The sequence below is a fragment of the Pristiophorus japonicus genome, chromosome 1 (assembly GCF_044704955.1).
Source record: "Pristiophorus japonicus isolate sPriJap1 chromosome 1, sPriJap1.hap1, whole genome shotgun sequence".
Classification (NCBI taxonomy): domain Eukaryota; kingdom Metazoa; phylum Chordata; class Chondrichthyes; family Pristiophoridae; genus Pristiophorus; species Pristiophorus japonicus.
Genome location: NC_091977.1, coordinates 41,663,150 through 41,684,041, shown reverse-complemented (window position 1 = coordinate 41,684,041; position 20,892 = coordinate 41,663,150). Strand labels below are relative to the sequence as shown.

The 20,892-nt window shown below is 49.1% G+C and overlaps 1 protein-coding gene across 1 annotated transcript in view; it reads left to right on the top strand.

Annotated features, from left to right (window-relative positions):
* Nucleotides 1–5,155: 5,155 nt before the first annotated feature.
* The window catches only part of LOC139278580 (deoxycytidylate deaminase-like), a 68,984-nt gene continuing 53,247 nt past the window's right edge, over nucleotides 5,156–20,892 (top strand). The window contains exons 1-2 of the mRNA XM_070897550.1: nucleotides 5,156–5,456; nucleotides 16,509–16,623. Coding sequence (XP_070753651.1) covers nucleotides 5,374–5,456; nucleotides 16,509–16,623 — 198 coding nt within the window. The 5' untranslated portion in view covers nucleotides 5,156–5,373. The remainder of the gene's footprint in view (nucleotides 5,457–16,508; nucleotides 16,624–20,892) is intronic.

The following is a 20,892-nucleotide window of genomic DNA, read 5'->3' as shown; positions in this document are numbered from 1 at the left end:
TGTCCTGTCTCCATGACTCATAGATTTGTTAGTCTTATTGTGTAATTTTGAGCTCTTGAAACTACCTTCTGAGCTGTGTTTTTTTTCTTTGGAACAGCGGAGGCTGAGGGGAGACCTTATTGAGGTGTAGTAAGGTTGGGGACAGCATCAAACAAGAAATTAGGGATGCATGCAATAAAGGTACAGCATGGGTGACTTTATCATGGGTGACTTTAATCTACATATTAATTGGGCTAACCAAACTGGTAGCAATGCGATGGAGGAGGATTTCCTAGAGTGTATTAGGGATGGTTTTCTAGACCAATATGTTGAGGAACCAACTAGGGAGCTGGCCATCCTAGACTGGGTGATGTGTAATGAGAAAGGACTAATTAGAAATCTTGTTGTGCGAGGCTCCTTGGGGAAGAGTGACCATAATATGGTAGAATTCTTTATTAGGATGGAGAGCGACAGTTAATTCAGAAACTAGGGTCCTGAACTTAAAGAAAGGTAACTTTGATGGTTTGAGGCGTGAATTGGCTAGAGTAGACTGGCACATGATACTTAAAGGGTTGACGGTAGATAGGCAATGGCAAACAATGAAAGATCACATGGATGAACTTCAACAATTGTACATCCCTGTCTGGAGTAAAAATAAAACAGGGAAGGTGGCTCAACCGTGGCTAACAAGGGAAATTAAGGATAGTGTTAAATCCAAGGAAGAGGCATATAAATTGGCTAGAAAAAGCAGCAAACTTGAAAAATGGGAGAAATTTAGAATTTAGCAGAGGAGGACAAAGGGTTTAATTAAAAGGGGGGAAAATAGATTACGAGAAGAAGCTTGCCGGGAACATAAAAAATGACTGCAAACGCTTCTATAGATATGTGAAAAGAAAAAGATTAGTGAAGACAAACGTAGGTCCCTTGCAGTCGGATTCAGATGAATTTATAATGGGGAACAAAGAAATGGCAGACCAATTGAGCAAATACTTTGGTTCTGTCATCACGAAGGAAGACACAAACAACCTTCTGGAAGTACTAGGGGACCAAGGGTCTAGTAAGAAGGAGGAACTGAAGAATATCCTTATTAAGTGTGAAATTGTGTTAGTGAAATTGATGGGATTAAAGGCCGCTATATCCCCGGGGCCTGATAGTCTGCATCCCAGAGTACTTAAGGAAGTGGCCCTAGAAATAATGGATGCACTGGTGATCATTTTCCAACAGTCTATTGACTCGGGATCAGTTCCTATGGACTGGGGGGTAGCTAATGTAACACCACTTTTTAAAAAGGGAGGGAGAGAAAAAGCGGGTAAGTATAGATCGAGTAGGCCATTTGGCCCCTCAAGCCTGCTCCGCCATTCAATAAGATCATGGTTGATCTGGTCTTGGGCTCAGCTCCACTTCACTGTCTGCTCCCCATAACCCTTCACTCACTTATCGATCACAATTCTGTCTATCTCCACCTTAAATAAGTTCAATGACCCAGCCTCCACAGCTCTTTAGGGCAAGAATTCCAGATTTACAACCCTCTGAGAGAAGAAATTCCTCTTCATCTCAGTTTTAAATGGGTGACCCCTTATTCTGAAACTGTGCTCCCTAGTTCTAGATTCCCCCACGAGGGGAAACATCCTCTCTGCATCTACATTTTCGAGCCCCCTCAGTATCTTATATGTTTCAATAAGATCACTTCCCATTCATCTAAACTCCAATGAGTATAGGCCCAACCTACTCAACCTTTCCTCAGAAGTCAACCCTTTCATCTCAGGAATCAACCTCGTGAACCTCCTCTGAACTGCCTCCAACGCAAGTACATCCTTCCTTAAATAAGGTGACCAAAACTGCATGCAGTACTCTAGGTGTGGCCTCACCAATACCCTGTACAGTTGCAGCAGGACTTCTCTGCTTTTATACTCTATCCCCCTTACAATAAAGGCCAACATTCCATTAGCCTTCCTGATTACCTGCTGTACCTGCATACTAATATTTTGTGTTTCATGCACAAGGACCCCCAGACCCCTCTCCCTTTTGTAATTTATCTCCATTTAAATAATAACTTGCTTTTTTATTTTTCCTGCCAAAGTGGATAGCCTCACATTTTCCCACATTATACTCCATCTGCCAAATATTTGCCCACTCACTTAGCCTGTCTATATCCATTTGAAGATTTGTTGTGTCTGCCTCACAATTTGCTTTGCCACCCATCTTTGTATCATCAGCAAACTTGGCTACATTACACTCGGTCCCTGCATCCAAGTCATCAATATAAATTGTAAATAGCTGAGGCCCCAGCACCGATCCCTGTGGCAACCCACTAGTTACCGTTTGCCAACTGGAAAATGACCCATTTATCCCGACTCTCTGTTTTCTGTTAGTTAGCCTATAGGGGATTTGAGGGGAAATTTCTTCACCCAGAGGGTGGTGGGGATCTGGCGCTCACTACCTGAAAGGGTGGTGGAGGCAGAAAGCATCATCACATTTTTTTTAAACTTTGATACGCACTTAAAGTGTCATAACCTACAGGGCTACGGACCAGGAGCTGGAAAATGGGATTAGGCTGGATAGCTTTGTTGGCCGGCGTGCTCACATTGGGCCGAAATGGCCTCCTTCCCTGCTGTAAATTTCTATGATTCGATGACCTGCCCCCACCCCCCCACCCCAACTAAAGATCGGCAGCGTGGGACTGAATGCAGCCAGCAATAGAGAAGCATCCCCCTCAAAGAATGGACGTTTTTGCAACCTCTTACACTCAGTATAAACATGAAACACGGACTCAACGCAGAAAATGGAGTCAATTTCTAAAAGTTTAGAGAACTACTGAACTAGATTGTTTTTGACTGTATTTATTGTGAAGGTGATACGTGGCATGAGTGAGCTTTAGAATGTGAGTTTAAAAAGCATAACAAAATAAAATGTTTTTAAAAAAAATATATACTTTATTCATATAACATTTTCACAATACATTGGAAAATAGCTCAGTACCTTGCAGTCAGCAATTCCATACAATTCGTTTGGATGCTGACAGCAGTTCCATACAATGCACTAGTGTATATTTCATTTCAAGGTACAGTTTAGTACAAACCGTAAATTACGTTACATGTAGTACTGTGCAAATAAGGGTATTACATGGAGCAGATGAGAACAGGTTTACATTACATTCCAGGATACATTTCAATACCGATCACGAATCACATGTAGCACTCTGCAGATGAAAGCAGTACATGGAACGGATGGGGATACATTTACATTTCTTTACAAGTTACTAAACAGTGCAGAGACTTTCATTGTACATGGCACAACACCGGTGTTTTTCAGTACAAGCAGGTTAACAAGTACAGCCCGAGGGGGGTCTGATTCCATCCCCTGGGTTTAGCGTGGCGGAATGGCCTTAAACGGTGGCTCTTCCCCATCGTGCCTTTGCGGCGACTGCACCAATCATTAGTGCGTCCCTCAGCACGGACTCCTGGACCTTGGATTGTGCCAGTCTGCAACATTCGGCCATGGACATCTCCTTGCTCTGGAAGACCAGCAAGTTTCAGGGAGACCCAAAGTGCATCTTTCACCGAGTTGATGGCTCTCCAGCAGCAGATGCTGTCTGTCTCAGTGTGCGTCCCTGGGAACAGTCTGCAGAGCACAGAGTCCTGTGCTACGGAGCTGCTTGGGATGAACCTCGATAGCAACCACTGCATCTGCTTCCAGACGTGCCTTGCAAAGGGGCAATCCCAAAGGAAATGCATGGCAGTTTGGTCCGCACCACAGCCGACTGGGGGGCAGAGTGCCGTGTCTCTGAAACCCCGGCTGTGCATGAAGGATCTGATGGGTAGGGCCCTTCTCACCACCAGCCAAGCCAAAATGTCTTTTTTGTTGTGGAGCTTCAGGATGTTGCTGCTGTACTGAATGAAGCCAAGCTCACACTCACCCACATTGCCTCAAACCTTTTGATGAATGTCACTTAAAATTTAACCCAGCTCCACGCATTTAAATAGCTTCGGATCCGACTCACTGATTTCTATTTATAATATCGGCTTCCCCCAGCGGCTGGTCACAGGGGGGGCGGGGCCAGCGCGTGGCTCCAGGCCCCGCCCCCCGCGTGGCTCCAGGCCCCGCCCCTCCCAAGCGACTCCAGCCCCCCCCCCCCCCCCCGAGCGGCCCAGGCCCAGGCCCCGCCCCTCCCAAGCGACTCCAGCCCCCGCCCCCCCCCGCGAGGCCCAGGCCCCGCCCCTCCCAAGCGACTCCAGGCCCCGCCCCCCCGAGCGGCCCAGGCCCAGGCCCCGCCCCTCCCAAGCGACTCCAGCCCCCCCCCCCCCCCCCCGAGCGGCCCAGGCCCAGGCCCCGCCCCTCCCAAGCGACACCAGCCCCCGCCCCCCCCCGCGAGGCCCAGGCCCCGCCCCTCCCAAGCGACTCCAGCCCCCCCCCCCCCCCCCCGAGCGGCCCAGGCCCAGGCCCCGCCCCTCCCAAGCGACTCCAGCCCCCGCCCCCCCGAGCGGCCCAGGCCCCGCCCCTCCCAAGCGACTCCAGCCCCCGCCCCCCCCCGCGAGGCCCAGGCCCCGCCCCTCCCAAGCGACTCCAGTCCCCGCCCCCCCGAGCGGCCCAGGCCCAGGCCCCGCCCCTCCCAAGCGACTCCAGCCCCCGCCCCCCCCCCGCGAGGCCCAGGCCCCGCCCCTCCCAAGCGACTCCAGGCCCCGCCCCCCCGAGCGGCCCAGGCCCAGGCCCCGCCCCTCCCAAGCGACTCCAGCCCCCCCCCCCCCCCCCGAGCGGCCCAGGCCCAGGCCCCGCCCCTCCCAAGCGACACCAGCCCCCGCCCCCCCGAGCGGCCCAGGCCCCGCCCCTCCCAAGCGACTCCAGCCCCCGCCCCCCCCGCGAGGCCCAGGCCCCGCCCCTCCCAAGCGACTCCAGTCCCCGCCCCCCCGAGCGGCCCAGGCCCCGCCCCTCCCAAGCGACTCCAGCCCCCGCCCCCCCGAGCGGCCCAGGCCCCGCCCCTCCCAAGCGACTCCAGCCCCCGCCCCCCCGAGCGGCCCAGGCCCCGCCCCCCCCAAGCGACTCCAGCCCCCGCCCCTCCCAAGCGACTCCAGGCCCCGCCCCCCGAACGGCCCAGGCCCCGCCCCCCGAGCGGCCCAGGCCCCGCCCCCCCCGCGAGGCCCAGGCCCCGCCCCGCCCCTCCCAAGCGACTCCAGGCCCCGCCCCCCGAGCGGGCAGGGCATTAGTAGCAAACAGAGCCAGCGCGGGAAAGTGGAAGAGTGCGCCAAAAAAACACAAGGAAGAGGGAAAAGAAACTGAATGAACCTAGAGAGACCGAGCAAACCTGGAGAGATTGATTACAAACAGAGAGAGATTACAAACAAGTGGGAAAACGTAGAGACTGACTGAGCCAAGCCAGGAGCAGCAGAAGAGCTGGCGATGCTGGGTTCCGGCGGTGCACACAATGCAAGGTACAATGAACTCCACAAGGATAAGGATCGCAGTCTGCACACACAACACAGGTAATCGTTATACATATAGTAACTGATAGACAATTCTTATAATTACAGCAAACTACACGTAATATAACTATCATAAATTACAGGTGATATTTATACAGGTACTATAGGAACAGGGGTAGGCCATTGAGCCCCTCGAGCCTGTTCCACCATTCAATGAGATCGTGGCCGATTTGTGACCTAACTCCATATACCCGCCTTTAGCCCATATCCCTTAATACCTTTTTGTTAACAAAAAATTATCAATCTCAGATTTAAAATTAACAATTGATTCAGCATCAAACGCCGTTTGCGGAAGAGAGTTCCAAACTTCTAACCCCCTTTGTGTGTAGAAGTGTTTCATAATTTCACTCCTGAAAGGTTTGGCTCTAATCTTTAGACTATGCCCCTTAGTTTAACATAAGCTGGAAAGTAAATATAGTGTAAACAAGTGGAAACCAGGGTAAACAATGGAGGCCTGAGGAAAGTACCCATCTCTCACCATATAGTCCTTTTTTAAACCATCTAGCTACCTCTCATGCACATGTTGTGGTAAAAAGAAGACTTCTCTTCGTCAAGGTGGACTCTCTGATATAAGAAATCGACACCCGCCCATTTAGCAACCACGAATCACTCGTACGAAACCTCGGTTCAACCAGTCTTTATTCAAGCATGCAGGGGGAGGATTCACGGATGAACCTTCAAAGAACAGAGGTTTTACATCTACAGTTGTACAGTTTCCGAGGTGTGCGACCCTCGTACAAAACCACTGGTTGGTCGACTGCTATCAGCGAAGTTACATTGATTTCTTGACCCTTGTCAGACTTGCTCGGAGTGGTTCCCCCAACCTGTCCATCTTCCATCACCTGTCAGTCTTATGGAATGTGTGTTTCAGTGGTGTCACCTTTGCCTCAGTTCCTCATGACGTGTTGATTAACCTTGTTTCCCAGGGTTTTCTATCTTAACATAAGAAATAAGAGCAGGAGTAGGCCATACGGCCCCTCAAGCCTGCTCTGCCAAACGTAGGTCCCCTGCAGTCAGAATCAGGGGAAGTCATAACGGGGAACAAAGAAATGGCGGACCAATTGAACAAGTACTTTGGTTCGGTATTCACTAAGGAGGATACAAACAACCTTCCGGATATAAAAGGGGTCAGAGGGTCTAGTAAGGAGGGGGAACTGAGGGAAATCTTTATTAGTCGGGAAATTGTGTTGGGGAAATTGATGGGATTGAAGCCCGATAAATCCCCAGGGCCTGATGGACTGCATCCTAGAGTACTTAAGGAGGTGGCCTTGGAAATAGCGGATGCATTGACAGTCATTTTCCAACATTCCATTGACTCTGGATCAGTTCCTATGGAGTGGAGGGTAGCCAATGTAACCCCACTTTTTAAAAAAGGAGGGAGAGAGAAAACAGGGAATTATAGACCGGTCAGCCTGACCTCAGTAGTGGGTAAAATGATGGAATCAATTATTAAGGATGTCATAGCAGTGCATCTGGAAAATGGTGACATGATAGGTCCAAGTCAGCATGGATTTGTGAAAGGGAAATCATGCTTGACAAATCTTCTGGAATTTTTTGAGGATGTTTCCAGTAAAGTGGACAAAGGAGAACCAGTTGATGTGGTATATTTGGACTTTCAGAAGGCTTTCGACAAGGTCCCACACAAGAGATTAATGTGCAAAGTTAAAGCACATGGGATTGGGGGTAGTGTGCTGACGTGGATTGAGAACTGGTTGTCAGACAGGAAGCAAAGAGTAGGAGTAAACGGGTACTTTTCAGAATGGCAGGCAGTGACTAGTGGAGTGCCGCAAGGTTCTGTGCTGGGGCCCCCGCTGTTTACATTGTACATTAATGATTTAGACGAGGGGATTAAATGCAGTATCTCCAAATTTGCGGATGATACTAAGTTGGGTGGCAGTGTGAGCTGCGAGGAGGATGCTATTAGGCTGCAGAGTGACTTGGATAGGTTAGGTGAGTGGGCAAATGCATGGCAGATGAAGTATAATGTGGATAAATGTGAGGTTATCCACTTTGGTGGTAAAAACAGAGAGACAGACTATTATCTGAATGGTGACAGATTAGGAAAAGGGAAGGTGCAACGAGACCTGGGTGTCATGGTACATCAGTCATTGAAGGTTGGCATGCAGGTACAACAGGCGGTTAAGAAAGCAAATGGCATGTTGGCCTTCATAGCGAGGGGATTTGAATACAGGGGCAGGGAGGTGTTGCTACAGTTGTACAGGGCCTTGGTGAGGCCACACCTGGAGTATTGTGTACAGTTTTGGTCTCCTAACTTGAGGAAGGACATTCTTGCTATTGAGGGAGTGCAGCGAAGGTTCACCAGACTGATTCCCGGGATGGCGGGACTGACCTATCAAGAAAGATTGGATCAACTGGGCTTGTATTCACTGGAGTTCAGAAGAATGAGAGGGAACCTCATAGAAACGTTTAAAATTCTGACGGGTTTAGCCAGGTTAGATGCAGAAAGAATGTGCCCAATGTTGGGGAAGTCCAGAACCAGGGGTCACAGTCTGAGGATAAGGGGTAAGCCATTTAGGACCGAGATGAGGAGAAACTTCTTCACCCAGAGAGGTGAACCTGTGGAATTCTCTACCACAGAAAGTAGTTGAGGCCAATTCACTAAATATATTCAAAAGGGAGTTAGATGAAGTCCTTACTACTCGGGGGATCAAGGGTTATGGCGAGAAAGCAGGAATGGGGTACTGAAGTTTCATGTTCAGCCATGAACTCATTGAATGGCGGTGCAGGCTAGAAGGGCTGAATGGCCTGCTCCTGCACCTATTTTCTATGTTTCTAATACGATCATGGACACAGGGCCACTTCCCTGCCCTCTCCCCATAACTCCTTATTCCCTTATTGATTAAGAAACTGTCTATAGTTCTGTCTTAAATTTATTCAATGTCCCAGCTTCCATAGCTCTCTGAGGCAGTGAATTCCACAGATTTACAACCCTCTGAGAGAAGAAATTTCTCCTCATCTCTGTTTTAAATGGGCGTCCCCTTATTCTAAGATCATGCCCTCTAGTTCTAGTCTCCCCTATCAGTGGAAACATCCTCTCTGCATCCACCCTGTCAAGCCCCCTCATAATCTTATATGTTTCGATAAGCTCACCTCTCATTCTTCTGAATTCCAATGAGTAGAGGCCCAACCTGCTCAACCTATCTTCATAAGTCAACCCCCTCATCCCTGGAATCAACTGTGTGAACCTTCTCTGAACTGCCTCCAAAGCAAGTGTATCCTTTTGTAAATGTGGAAACCAAACTGCATGAAGTATTCCAGGTGTGGCCTCATCAATATCCTGTACAACTGTAGCAAGGCTTCCCTGCTTTTATACTCTCCCCTTTGCAACAAAAGGCCAAGATTCCATTGACCTTCCTGATCACTTGCTGTACCTGCATACTAAACTTTTGTGTTTCATGAACAAGTTCCCCCAGGTCCTGCTGTACTGCAGCACTTTGCAATTTTTCTCCATTTAAATAATCTGCTCTTTGATTTTTTTTCTGCCAAAGTGCATGACCTCACACTTTCCAACATTATACTCCATCTGCCAAATTTTTGCCCACTCACTCAGCCTGTCTGTCCTTTTACAGATTTTTTGTGTCCTCCTCACACATTGCTTTTCCTCCCATCTTAGTATCATCAGCAAACTTGGCTACATTACACTCAGTCCCTTCCGCCAAGTCGTTAATATAGATTGTAAATAGTTGGGGTCCCAGCACTGATCTCTGCGGCACCCCATTGGTTATTGATTGCCAACCCGAGAATGAACAATTTATTCCTACTCTCTGTTTTCTGTTCGTTAGCCAATCTTCTAGGCATGCTAATATATTACCCCCAACCCTTATTACCTATGTGGCACCTTGTCAAATGCCTTCTGGTCCAAATACACCACATCCACTGGTTCCCCTTTATCCACCCTGTTCATTACACCCTCAAAGAATTCTAGCAAATTTGTCAAACATGACTTCCCTTCATAAATCCATGCTGACTCTGCCTGACCGAATTTTGCTTTTCCAAATGTCCTGTTACTGCTTCTTTAATAATGGACTCCAACATTTTCCCAACCACAGATGTTAGGCTAACTGGTCTATAGTTTCCTGCTTTTTGTCTGCCTCCTTTTAAAATGCTTTTCCCAAACATCCCATCAGATGTTGCTACAATCTATAGGGCCCAAGTTTCCCCATGAGTTGCTCCGTTTTTTTGGGGGCAACTAGATTTTATTTGGAGTATCTTTAAAAATCGCAATTCTGTCCAATTAATTTGCTCCAGTGTAAGTAAGTTAATTAGGTTTTTTTTTCAAAGGTGGGCGTTACCAGCCACTTACACCTGTTTTGGCCATTTAAGCAAGTTTAGACAGCTAAAAGTTACTCCAAACTAACTTAGGCCAGCCTTTGTGGCCACTTGTGGCCGCACAGAAAAACCTTGCGGTGAGTTAAGAAATCAGCACAGGCAGCCAGAGTTGGGGGAGGAGGGAAGTGAGAGGACCTTGTAAAGCACTAAACACTTTCACAACAACATTAAAGAAGCATAAGTACATTTAAAGCACCAAGCACTAAACAAAGCAGTACATTTAAAGCACAAAAATAAGCATTCAATAACACATTAAAAAATACAAGGAAGCTGAGAGGACCTGCACCTAGCACCAAGACTTACAAGGCAGTAAACGACGAGATTAAAAATGGATTGGTAAACTAGCAAATACATTATAGCAAGTCCTGTAAATAAAAGTTTTCCGAAGGACATTTTGATGAGCAGGTTTATTTTATCCACTGAAGCACAGTGTTTTATTTCCTTGCATGTTTTTACATGGTATTCTTGTACCAACAAAGGCACCTTTATCAAAAGGTTACAAGAATGTTTTATATGACATTTAAACTATTTTTTAAAGAATTTTATAGTATAAATCTCTGTTTGTTGTTTGTCTTGTTTGGTCTTTAGTTCCAGTCTGACAGGCTTTGCTGTTGGATTTGGCTTACACTACCTCTCCCAAGATCTAACAATAACGCTTTGTTTTTTTAAATATTTGCTGTATATGAGCGGATGTTTAAAAAAAAATGTTCATGGGGAGGGGGGTTTAATTTATCCAGAGCAATGTAACTTTTGTTCTTAAATGTGAAGCCGTTGAGATAGATTTACATATTTATAATCTAGATTAGTTTTATTCCAATTCCATTTTTAACTCTCAATTATCTGAAAATATTATAACCCAACATTATGACTTGCTTGATTTTGGGGTTTTATTTTGGACTGAGCATTTATGTTAGAAAAAATTATGCACATTCAAGAACTACGTACTCTAGCAACTGTGCCACAGGATTTCTGCTAGCATGCTGATAAAACACCTTAATGGCCAACCCTTACGGCTAAGGGGATCAAGGGGTATGGAGTGAAAGCGGGAGTAGGGTACTGAAGTTGCATGATCAGCCATGATCTAATGGTGGTACAGGCTCGAAGGGCCGAAACGCCTGCTCTGCAAGTTTCAAGTACTTTGCAATATGTCAACATAATTTCAATTTTACTTACAAATACAGATATTCTGGTAGCTAATCTGGCCACCGATGAGGAGCCCATTCGGCCAGGGCTAGGGGGTGGCGTGCTTTGGGCCCCTCCCACACAGCCTGCAGAGCACACGCAGAGATTGTGGGGCCGAGGAGCTACTGCACATGCGCGCACACTCTAGCGTGCATGTGCAGAGGTCCAGGCACTGTTTTCAGCGCCAGGACCTGGCTCCGCCCCCCCCCCCCACTGCTTGTGCTGCACCACGCCAAGGCCTGCTACGTTCCTAGGAGTGGGGAGAATTCCTAGGTAAGTTTTCGGTGCCGTTTTTAGTGTAGAAAGTCGGGAGGGGTGGGGGCAAACTTGAGCCCTATGTTTCTGGACTGCTGACTCTCCACTGTTCTTGGTGGATGTTATTCTGTACTGAATGTTGGTTTCCATCAGTCTGTATTAAGGTTAACACAACAGATGGTTCATTAACCATCAAGATTTGCTGTGCAGCAAGCTTTGCTGCTTCCCCTTCTTAAAACCTATTGTCATCATCATAGGCAGTCCCTCGAAATGAGGATGACTTGCTTCCACGCCAAAAAAAAAAGGATGAGTTCACAGGTGTTTCGAGTGAAGAACCCGAACTACATCCTGAAGAGTGGAAGATGCCTGTGCGTGGATTTTTTTAACGTGTGGTGGCCGTTGCACACCAGCCACCACACGGACTTGACAGAGATAGGTCTTGGTCCAGTGGCAAGGATTAACCAAGACAACTGGAGACCTGCTCTGCTGCACGGACCTAGTGCACACACATATCGCAGCCTGGGCTGGCCCGTGCTGTCCCTAGCCCTGAACTCTCACCTCCCCTGCGGCCCCGATCACATCCCTCCACAGCCTCTCGCTGCATCTGCCCACGCCCCAATCACCGACCTGGACCTTGCTGACATCACTCTTCGCTGCCATCACCCTCCTGCACCAGCTCGCGCTGGACCTTGTAGTGGCATGCCTCCACGCTGCTCCCTGGGCCGCATGCCGCTCCTTATGCAGGAACAGCAAGTAATCAGGAAGGCCAATGGAATGCTGGCCTTTATTGCAAGGGGGATGGAGTATGAAAGTACGGAAGTCCTGCTACAGCAGTACAGTGCTTTACATACATAAGCGAGTTTTACATACAATCTGTCAATTTACGATATATTACAATCCCTACCGTAAGACAGAGGAGCTCCCGATTCCTCAGGACCTCCTAATACTGATTAGCCCTATAATCTGGACCATGTTTCAGATCATTCATTACCTTCAGTATCTACTTTAATGACCATCTATCTGTCTGTCTACTTTCACTTTAGTGACCGTATTTTATCCCCTTACACACATTGGGCAGTGGATGTTTAAGAACATGCAATCGTGGAAGCTTTTCAATTTTGAATGTGCCTCATACTGATACCATTTGGAAGAAAAAAATACAGTCTTAGAAACCAAAGTGCCAAACCAAACTACAGTGCAGGTCACAGTGATGATAAATTTTTTAATATCGCTCAAAATATTGCAATAAAACACTAGGGGGCCAAAATTGCTTTCTGCCTCAAATGGGGCACAGGTACCGTTTATATATCTTTTTTAAAAAAAAAATTCCGCCCCAATCCATGAGGTGGAGAGTAGAGCGATATTCAGCTCTTTAAATTTATTTTGTATCGGTGCGGTGTTCCGAGCGGCTGTGGGACGGAAGTGCCGTTGGGTCGGATCAGCTGCCATTCCAAGTCAGCAGCGCTACACCGAGGTGTCACAACGTCCCTCCTCTTCAGTTAAAGGGGAGGGCCGCTGCGAACTCTGCAGCCACGTTAGTGGCGCTCACTGGGCCACCGGGGAGGATTTTGGTCGGGCCAGCGGCCTGGTACCTAAGAAGGGATGCGGCGGCCCAGCCGAACCTGTGGCTGCCACTTTCAGGCTGGCTTCGGAGTCGGCCGACAATTAAAATAAAATGGCGGCCGCGCCAGTGCGTCCTCCCCTTTTAAGGGTGAACGCGCCGCCCAGCCACAAGACGCTTCCCGCCGGGGAAAGCTGTTTGGGGGCACCAAGTGGTGGCTGATCCACTCCCGTGGGGGTCGTCACTGGTCAGGAAGGGGTTGGCGCGTTGCCCGATGGGGCGGGAAGATGGCCAGGGCGGTCCCGTACACCACTCCAAAAATAAGGGAGGGCAATTTAGAAAATGTCGGCCCCTCCGTGCCGACCGAGTGGTGATTGCTTTCGGCACCGTTGCTGCCTCTTTTTGTTTTAAAAAGGGGCAATTTCTTCCCCTAGGAAAATGACCTGGTTTCCTGCTGCACCTAAAATTCAGGGTTTAATTTTACACCCGTTTTAAACCTGTGTAACTGCAAGAAATTTGCGGCTCCTTAGCCTGGGGATGAAGCCATTGCAAAAAGCAAGGATTGATGGCCATAAAAAAAGCAAGGACATTTGAACGGTGTATTTGTGCGTATAACACACTAGCGCACGAGTTTCCTCGATCTTTTAAGCTGGATATTTACATTTAAAGAAAGACTTGCATTTATATAGCGCCTTTCACGGCCACCGGACATCCCCTCCCAAGCGCTTTACAGCCAATGAAGTACTTTTGCCGTACCTGGAAACTGAGATTTCATCAGGCACAGGGGAGTGGAAAATCTCTCCTAAAATTCACTAAAAGTTGTTATTGACTCTGAAATTTAAAAACCGGTTTTGCTGAATCTACTCAGCAGGTGAGTCAACATCTGAAAGAGAAAGATGGGTTATAGAATCATAGAATGGTTACAGCACGGAAGGAGGCCATTCAGCAAGAGCACCTCAGCTAGTCCCACTCCCCCGCTCTTTCCCTGTAGCCCTGCAAATATTTTTCTTTCTGATAGTTATCCAACTTCCTTCTGAAAGCCGAGATTGAATCTGCCTCCGCCACCCTTTCAGGCAGTGCGTTCCAGATCCTAACCACTCGATGCGTAAAAAAGTTTTTTCTTGTGTTGCCTTTGGTTCTTTTGCCAATCACCTTCAATCCTTGTCCTCTGGTTCTCGACCCTTCCGCTAATGGGAACCGTTTCCCTCTATCTCCTCTGTCCAGACCCGTTATGATTTTGAACACCTCTATCAAATCTGCTCTAAGGAGAACAACCCCTAATTCTCCAGTCTATCCACATATCTGAAGCCCCTCATCCCTGGAATCATTCTCGTAAATCTTTTCTGCACCCTTTCTCTGGCCTTCACATCCTTCCTAAAGTGTGGTGCCCAGAGTTGGAAACAATACTCCAGGGTTAATGAAATTAATTAATTGAAAATATTCCACAGTTAATGTATTGGTTAGAACTCTTCGGGGTCGAACCGGCAATCTGAACTTTTCCATTATTTTTCCAGATGCTGATAAGACAGCTCCATGTTTCCAACACTTAACTTTTATTTCTGATTCCTTCTAGACTTGGATCTGCTCTTCTTGCTGTGCAGAAATTAAAGGACCAAAATTCAGACTTCCAATAAGGCCTCTGGCCGCCTGAAAGCAGCGGCCATAGGGCGGTACTGAATGGCCGCTGACTTGTGGTGGTCTGATCGGTGCTCAATAAATTCAGCTCGGGGCTTTTTGCTGCGGTGTGACGAACCGCCCTGCTCCTGCAGATGCGTCTTAAAGATGTCATCAGAGTGCGCACCGCAACGGAGCCGCCTCGGGAGGGAAATGCACCTGCAAAAGTCCCCTGGTCGCCGCTCGGTGTCCCCGACAGCTTTTTGTGTCGGGGCACACCTTTGTTGGTTGCGGACACGGCCATCCTTAAAGGGGAGGTGGCACTGCCGGCGACAACATTTTTATTATTTTTTGTCGGCTGCCCGACAATTGCGTCCCCAGGTTTGGCCGGGCCGCCAATAGGCAGCCTGGCACCCCCTCATGGGTGCCAGACCGCTGGCCGGCCTAAACCCTCCCTGGTGGCCCAGTGGACCGAACTTTTTAAAAAAAAAAGCTGCAGAGCTCGCAGCGGCCCTCCCCTTTAACCGAAGGGGAGAAACGTTGCAATGCGCCAGCCCGGCACTTCCACCCCATAAGTGACGGCCACTCGTTCCACCCCCATGATGAGGCAAATTTCGGCCCCGAAGACTCATCGCGTAGTGCCCTACTCTAACCTAGTCTCAGGAGCTCAAAGACTGTGGTACTTGGCTGCTACCACAGTACATCCTTCCTCTCGCAAATCCACTTGTGTTCTGTTTTTCCTTCCCCCTCCCTTGTCTCTTCTACAAAGTACACATTTTTTAAACTGTTGTAGACCAGCGAAGATTCATTTGATCTTTAAAGTCAATTTGCTCAGTGTGTACAGACACGATCACAGCTGGCCCCGCACAAAACACTGATAAAGTTAATTGCCTTGTGATGTGTGTAATCTCACCGAGCCATGGCATTTGTTCACAGCTGATCTGAACAGTTCCAGGGTGGAGGAGGGGGAGGTATGGTAGCATAGTGGTTATGCTACTGGAGGCCTGGATCAGGAGACATGAGTTCAAATCCCACCATGGCAACTTGGGAATAAAAAGCCAGTAGTATCAGTAATGGTGTCCATGTAACTATCGGATTGTTGTAAAAACCCATCTGGTTCACTAGTGTCCTTTAGGGAAGGAAATCTGCTGTCCTTACCCGGCCTGGCCTATATGTGACTCCAGACACACAGCAATGTGGGTGACTCTTAATTGCCCTCTGAACTGGCCTAGCCACTCAGTTGTTTCGGGATGGCAGTAAATGCTGCCCTTGTCAGCAGCACCCACATCCCACGAATGAATCCCTACCTGAAACTTTAGACTACATTTTTTTTCTATCTTCAGATGTGCGGTGAATTTCCAGCATTTTCTGCTTTTATTTCAGATTCCCAGCGTTTGTAGGTAGTTTTGTGTTTCATCTGAGTTGAGTTTTTTAAAAAACTGTTACTTTTTTAACAATTGCGTGCAACTGCTCACCTGTGTAAAAGTAATTCCGTGTGAAGCTCCCTGTGGTGTCAGTTGTGGCTCAGTGGGCAGCACCCTCGCCTCTGAGTCAGAAGTCCCGCTCCAGAGACTTAAGTGCAAAAATCTAGGCTAACGCTCCAGTGCTGTGCTGAGGGAGTGCTGCACTGTCAGAGGTGCTGTCTTTCAGGTGAGACGTTAAACCGAAGCCTCATCTGCTCTTTCAGGTGGACATCAAAGATCCCAAGGCTCTATTTCGAAGAAGAGTTATCCCGGTGTCCTGGCCAATATTTATCCCTCAATCAAAATCACTTTTTAAAAAAAACCAAAAGATTATCAGGTCATTATCACATTGCTGCTTGTGGGAGTTTGCTGGGTGCAAATTGGCTGCCAAGTTTCCTATATTACAACAGTGACTACACTTCAAGAAGTACTTTGTTAGCTGTAAAGCGCTTTGGGATATCCGGTGGTTGTGAAAGGTGCTATATAAATGCAAGTCTGTCTTTTTTTCTCTTTCTGCGATTTGTGCACATTCGTCAATCAGGTCTTGTATCGAGTAATGTAAAATCTGATTAGAACAGTGATACAAAGCGTGCCCGTGTGCTGAGATTCTGGTTAATTTTACTACAGGAATGGTGATGATGCGGTACCATGCAAAAAGCGAGAGGACTATCTTGAGTGGTCGGAATATTTTATGGCAGTTGCTTTTCTATCAGCGCAACGGAGCAAGGACCCAAACTCCCAGGTAAAAGTCGACGGGATTGAGGAATTACAGCTCACCAATTTGAGGTGCTCAATTCATACACAATGTGCAATTCAGTTACTTGCTCGTTGCACTGCCATTGGCCAAGCTGTCAGCAATGCCTATTTTTGAAAATGAATTTTCCCCTCGACGATTGTTGTCTAGGCATTTCCTCTCGCCTCTAGCTACCCACTTCTCTCGCGCTCTCTCCACCCGTCGCGGCGCGCTCTCTCTCCACCCGTCGCGGCGCGCTCTCTCTCCACCCGTCGCGGCGTGCTCTCTCTCTCCAGCCGTCGCCGGCTCTCTCTCTCTCCACCCGTCGCCGGCTCTCTCTCTCTCTCCACCCGTCGCCGGCTCTCTCTCTCTCCACCCGTCGCCGACTCTCTCTCTCTCTCTCCACCCATCGCCGACTCTCTCTCTCTCTCCACCCGTCGCCGGCTCTCTCTCTCTCTCCACCCATCGCCGGCTCTCTCTCTCTCCACCCGTCGCCGACTCTCTCTCTCTCTCCACCCGTCGCCGGCGCTCTCTCTCTCTCTCCACCCGTCGCGGCGCGCTCTCTCTCTCCACCCGTCGCCGGCTCTCTCTCTCTCTCCACCCATCGCCGGCTCTCTCTCTCTCTCCAGCCGTCGCCGGCTCTCTCTCTCTCTCCACCCGTCGCCGGCTCTCTCTCTCCACCCGTCGCCGGCGCTCTCTCTCTCTCCACCCGTCGCCGGCGCTCTCTCTCTCTCCACCCGTCGCCGGCTCTCTCTCTCCACCCGTCGCCGGCTCTCTCTCTCCACCCGTCGCCGGCGCTCTCTCTCTCTCCACCCGTCGCCGGCGCTCTCTCTCTCTCTCTCTCTCCACCCATCGCCGGCTCTCTCTCTCTCCACCCGTCGCCGGCGCTCTCTCTCTCTCCACCCGTCGCCGGCTCTCTCTCTCCACCCGTCGCCGGCTCTCTCTCTCTCTCCACCCGTCGCCGGCTCTCTCTCTCTCTCCACCCGGCGCTCTCTCTCTCTCCACCCGGCGCTCTCTCTCTCTCCACCCATCGCCGGCTCTCTCTCTCTCTCTCTCTCTCTCTCCACCCGTCGCCGGCTCTCTCTCTCTCCACCCGTCGCCGGCTCTCTCTCTCTCTCTCTCCACCCGTCGCCGGCTCTCTCTCTCTCCACCCGTCGCCGGCTCTCTCTCTCTCTCCACCCGGCGCTCTCTCTCTCTCCACCCGTCGCCCGCTCTCTCTCTCTCCACCCGTCGCCGGCTCTCTCTCTCCACCCGGCGCCGGCGCTCTCTCTCTCTCTCCACCCGTCGCCGGCTCTCTCTCTCTCCACCCGTCGCCGGCTCTCTCTCTCTCCACCCGTCGCCGGCTCTCTCTCTCTCTCTCTCCACCCGGCGCTCTCTCTCTCTCCACCCGTCGCCGGCTCTCTCTCTCTCCACCCGTCGCCGGCTCTCTCTCTCCACCCGTCGCCGGCGCTCTCTCTCTCTCTCTCCACCCGGCGCTCTCTCTCTCTCCACCCATCGCCGGCTCTCTCTCTCTCTCTCTCCACCCGTCGCCGGCTCTCTCTCTCTCCACCCGTCGCCGGCGCTCTCTCTCTCTCCACCCGTCGCCGGCTCTCTCTCTCCACCCGTCGCCGACTCTCTCTCTCTCTCTCCACCCGTCGCCGGCGCTCGCTCTCTCTCCACCCGTCGCCGACTCTCTCTCTCTCTCTCCACCCGTCGCCGGCGCTCTCTCTCTCTCCACCCGTCGCCGGCGCTCTCTCTCTCTCCACCCGTCGCCGGCGCGCTCTCTCTCTCCACCCGTCGCCGGCGCTCTCTCTCTCTCCACCCGTCGCCGGCGCGCTCTCTCTCTCCACCCGTCGCCGGCTCTCTCTCTCTCTCTCCACCCGTCGCCGGCGCTCTCTCTCTCTCTCCACCCGTCGCCGGCGCTCTCTCTCTCTCTCCACCCATCGCCGCCGCGCTCTCTCTCTCCACCCGTCTCTTGATTTATTACTACTATTGGGCATTGCTCCTCTGAACTTTCTTTTCTTGTTGCTCCTACGCACCAAATGTGCTGTTTCCCAAGCCGTTCCATCTCTTTGCTTCCGTTATGATTTGTAATTCTCCAACACTTTTACTTTATGGCCAAGGCAGTGAGGCAAGAGGCAGTTTCCCTAAGCAGACTGAGTCTCCTGCAAACCGAGACGTGCACCCTTAAGTGGGCCGTGAATGGGATAGTGTGTCACAGGACTAAATATTACACGTGAATTATGATAAGACACACCAGAGATCATGTGGGATATCCACCACATTTAAGATAATTGGCAAAGGAACCAGGGGAATGGGGAGACATTTTTTTTACACTGGTAGTTGTGATGATCTGGAATGCATGAGGTGGGAGCAGATTCAGCAGTAAGTTGCAAAAGGGAATTGGCTGCATACTTGAAAAGGAAAACATTGCAGAGTTATGGGGAACAAGCAGGACAGTGGGAGTATTTGGATAGCTCTTTCCAGCACGGGCTCAAGGGGCGAATGGCCTACTTCTATGCTGTATGATTCTCTTCTCTATTCTTACTGCTGTCGAACCATTATATTCAGGTTTCTTTACAAGAAAAGTAATTACACCACCCAAACCCAGAGCTTCCACCACCTAGAAGGACAACGGCAGCAGGCACATGGGAACACCACCACTTCCACATTCTCCTCCCAGTCACACACCATCCTGATGTGGAAATGTATTGCTGTTCCTTCATCTTCGCTGGGTCAAAATCCTGGAACTCCCATCCCTAACAGCACTGTGAGAGTACCTTCACCACACGGACTGCAGCGGTTCAAGAAGGCAGCTCACCACCACCTTCTCAACGGCAATTGGGGATGGGCGATAAATGCTGGCACGCATACATCTCAGGAATTCACTACCACAGAAAGTTGTTGAGTCCAGTTTGTTGGATATATTCAAAAGGGAGTTAAATGTGGCCCTTATGGCTAAAGGGATCAGTGGGTATGGAGAGAAAGCAGGAATGGGGTATTGAAGTTGCATGATCAGCCATGATCATATTGAATGGTGGTGCAGGCTCGAGGGGCAGAATGGCCTACTCCTGCACCTATTTTCTATGTTTCTATGAAAGAATAAAAGAAAACTGGAGCAGCAAACATGAAGATACCAATGATACTTGGAAAAGATGGTATCCATCCAGGAGAAGTTAAATACCCTTTTCTAGAAAACATATTTCTTAAACCGTTTGCAATGACACAGCTTTTAGATAGACCTTCAACAATGCAAAGCTGTCTGTGTGCAATGTGATAGCTGAGAATTATGACTAAATCCAAGAGTCAGTTCCAGACACAGAACGAAAGATATGGATGTCTGCAGTATCTATTCAAGACCCAAGGGCCTCTGGATAAAGAGATATCAGTCAATCAAACTCAGAATGGATAGAAGAGAAGTTTGCATTCCATGCCAATGAACAAGTTGCTTTTATGTGAGGAGTGCTATAGAAATTCAAATTGTTGTATGTTCTAATGCTCGACAGCCTTGGATAGTATATTCTCCCTGTAACAATAGGTTATTGTTCCGTTTTAATTGTAGAGTGCAGAGAGGTGTCCAAATAGTTGCCTGCGCGCTCTGACTACCAGGCCCCCCCAAAGGCCTTGTGACCAACGTACCCTTTTAAGCTATGGAGCCGGCTCACTGGCTTTTCAATGGGGAAAAAACGCACATGCGCGGTATTTTGAACAGGTTGCGCAGCCCCCCCAAAAAATTAAAGGGAACATTACTTGTGACTCGCTGTTGTACTGACTCAGTTTGCATTTACAGTTTTAATTTGGTGCTGCTGGCTTTGGCTGTTTGAATTTAGGAATTTGGAAAGCTCCATTTTCGGTGCTGCCTCATTGAGCCCACCAGTGAAGGAGTAAAGTTACGGACAGGTCACTCCTGACCAACCATTGAATGGTTCTTTCTTTTTAAACAGTCCCGCCAAATTCAGACAGTTTATTATTTAACTGGAGGAAGAATGAGGCCTTTGTGATATATATTATATATACTCATCCCTTAATCTTGTTCCTGCTGTAATTTATATATTGCTCCATGGTACCCAAGTAGTCAAAAATAAGTTTGAACATCCCCGATTATAGAGATGCCTGTACAGCGTTTCAGTTCAAAGCACAAAATTCAATTGCAAAAGCCTGGCATTTTCAGCCCTGACACCTGGTTCAGCAAAACCTCACAAAATTGTAACAATGTCCTTTTTACAAGCCACAGCTGAGTATTCTGCAGAGTAACAATAGATCCAGAGGTGAGATGAGACATAGAAACATAGAAAATAG